The 2,682-nt window shown below is 48.9% G+C and overlaps 1 protein-coding gene across 1 annotated transcript; it reads right to left on the reverse strand.

The window, feature by feature from the left end:
- Positions 1 to 40: 40 nt before the first annotated feature.
- Positions 41 to 1,604, reverse strand: H257_17877 (hypothetical protein; the record flags this gene model as incomplete). Its single annotated transcript, XM_009846829.1, has 2 exons — positions 41 to 64; positions 90 to 1,604. The coding sequence occupies 2 exons, from the start codon at positions 1,602 to 1,604 to the stop codon at positions 41 to 43; spliced, it is 1,539 nt and encodes a 512-aa protein (XP_009845131.1).
- Positions 1,605 to 2,682: the final 1,078 nt, after the last annotated feature.

The raw sequence follows: 2,682 nt of genomic DNA on the forward strand, positions 1-2,682 counted from the left end.
TTCTGGCCAATCTCGGTTCGGTCGCCGGCCGGAAACAGCGTCAGGTCTTTCGACAACGCACACGCTGCCAACACGTTGTTGTACTTGACGCGGTCATAGGGGTGGCCAAAGAGGATGTTTTCGCGGACGGACATGTTTTGAATCCACGCTTGCTGCGAAAAGTACGCGACGCGACCCCCCACAAACACGGTTCCTTCGTACTTGTCCATTTCACCCAACAAGGCGGCACACAGCGACGACTTGCCTTCGCCCACCGAGCCATGCACGACCACAAACTCGCCTCGCTTGACCTTCAAGTTGACGTCCTTGAAGAGGGGCTTGGCAGCGTCCCAGCCAAAGCTGGCCTGTTCCACCGAGATATCATACCCCTTGGCCGCGTACGAGGCAAGATCCGAGGCAGATGTCGTGCCAGGGGTCCACACAGCGCTCGTGTCCTTTTCGGCCAAGTCGAGGAACTCCATAAACCGCTTCAACGCCACCAACGCTTGCATGAACGTGGTGATCACGTAGGGAAGTCCGCTCAGTGGCCACTTGAGTAGATTGAACAGCGTGAGGGCCGTAAACATCTTGGCGGCACTCAAAGACTCGTGCATGACCATCGTGTATGTGGCAAACGACACGATGGTCACGACCACAGGCCCAAGGTACAAGACGACTGTGCTCATGCTCGTGCGCACAAAGATTCGCCACAGCGCCGCCAGTTCGTCCGTGCGTTCGGCGGTGATCTTGTCGCCAAAGCGCTCTTCCCATGCATTCAACTTGATGATTTGCATGGCGCCAAATACTTCGTTGATCGTTTTCATGCGCGTGTCCTTCTTCTGCATGACGTCGTCGAACCCGTTGCGAATGAGCACGGACACGAAATGGTTGGCCACAAGAGTGAGCACAATCACGCCGGCGCCCACAAACGTGGCCCACCCAATCACGTCGTACAACATCATGAGCGTCACGACCACTTGTACTGGCACGAGCCACAGCTGGTTAGCGTTGATGGAAAAGTTGATGATCCATTGAATGTCGTTGGAAAACATGTTGGAGATTTCGCCGGCGGTTTTTTCGCGGCGGAATTTCGAGTCCAGTTGCATGGTCTTTTGGTACAGTAAGTGCTGGAGCGCCGACGTGATTTTCACGGAAATGAGCTGGTTCTCCAAACTCGAGTGCGCCGACAGCAGCGCTGCGACCAGCTTGACCACAAACAGCGACGCAATCAGCTGCAAAATGGCCCGCACGTCGAACGTGTTGGTTTCCACGGCCGACAGAATCTGACGAAGCACCACCGGCCCATACAACGTGCACCCTACTGTGGCGATCTGCAACACTCCAATAAACGCAAACCGCCACCCGTACGTCCTGAAAATGGTCCACAGAATCGACCGCGACTTGGAAAAGGTTGGCTCGAACGTAGCACTGGTGACGTGGCACCGGTAGTCGTCCTGGAGGGCCCAAATATCGGACGAGTCCAACTGCCGCTCGTTCCCCAAAGACAACAGCGGCGTCGCCCACGAGAAGAAGAGCTTGGAAACCAAGCTGGCATGGTCGAGTGGGTGCTCCACTGTCTTGGCCAGCTTGGCCTCAAGAGCCACGGACTGGTATTTGGTGGTCATGAGCACTGAAATGTCCGCTGCCAAATGTCAAGTGATAGCCATTCACACACCAAGCAGGTGGATGAAGGCAGCATGTTACAGTACCATCTGGATGACCCTACTCAGTACGTACTACGTAGTATTGGAGTATTTATAGCGAATCAAACAAACGTATATCATGATTATCCACACGATTGTTGTTTGATTGGTGGAGTTATCACGAATCAAATACGATTGACAAATTGATGAGTATACAGCATCACCGAACTTTAATTATTATACTCCGGAGTAGCGTTAGTACTAGTAGTATTATTCCGACCTTACTTTTGCTTATTACAGTACAGTATATGATGCTCGTCACCTATAAACTACCAACTTTTCACAAAATTTTCTGACTTCTATTTCATATTAATTACTCAAAATTGCAGCAAATTGAGACGTAGAATCGACAGATCTCAATGTGGTGAAGAAATTCTACGTCTCAGATTCAAATTTTGTGATGAATTAGTCCAGAAATAGATATTTAACCTAGCGGTATTTTACATGGGCGCTTGGATATTTGGCCATAGGGGTGGCCGCTCAAGTGTATCTTGATTTTTGTATGTGACTCTTATCCGTATTTAATATCCGGAGGCAGTTGGGACCTTTAACCTCCCACTCCAGTGATAAAACGCATAAAATCGGTATTTAACGTTTTGGTTTTTGGGTTTAACTACATTAATTGTACGTTAAATAATAAAACCTCCACTCTTCGATTTGGCCAGTTGGAAGTTTTTAGATGACGTGCATCATAGTAATCCTTACCCTTAGAAAAAAGAGTGTAGCCGTATAGACCTTGGAGCCCCAGGACCACTTATGTTGCTACTGTATTCCCGGGGTTAAGTTGCTTCACCAGTAGTTAGCTATCCCTAACCACTGCAATGTACTTTACCTCTAGCTGGAGTGTGTTGTTTTGATTTGCATTTCACAGTGACGTAATACTACATAGTACTACTAGTAGTACTATACCAGGTAGTACGAGCAAGTGAAATGATTACGTAATCAACAGGTGAAATCTTGCACTCAGGAATTACAGAACTAACATTACTATTGGTACTAC

The sequence above is a fragment of the Aphanomyces astaci genome, assembly GCF_000520075.1.
Source record: "Aphanomyces astaci strain APO3 unplaced genomic scaffold supercont1.125, whole genome shotgun sequence".
NCBI lineage: Eukaryota > Oomycota > Saprolegniomycetes > Saprolegniales > Verrucalvaceae > Aphanomyces > Aphanomyces astaci.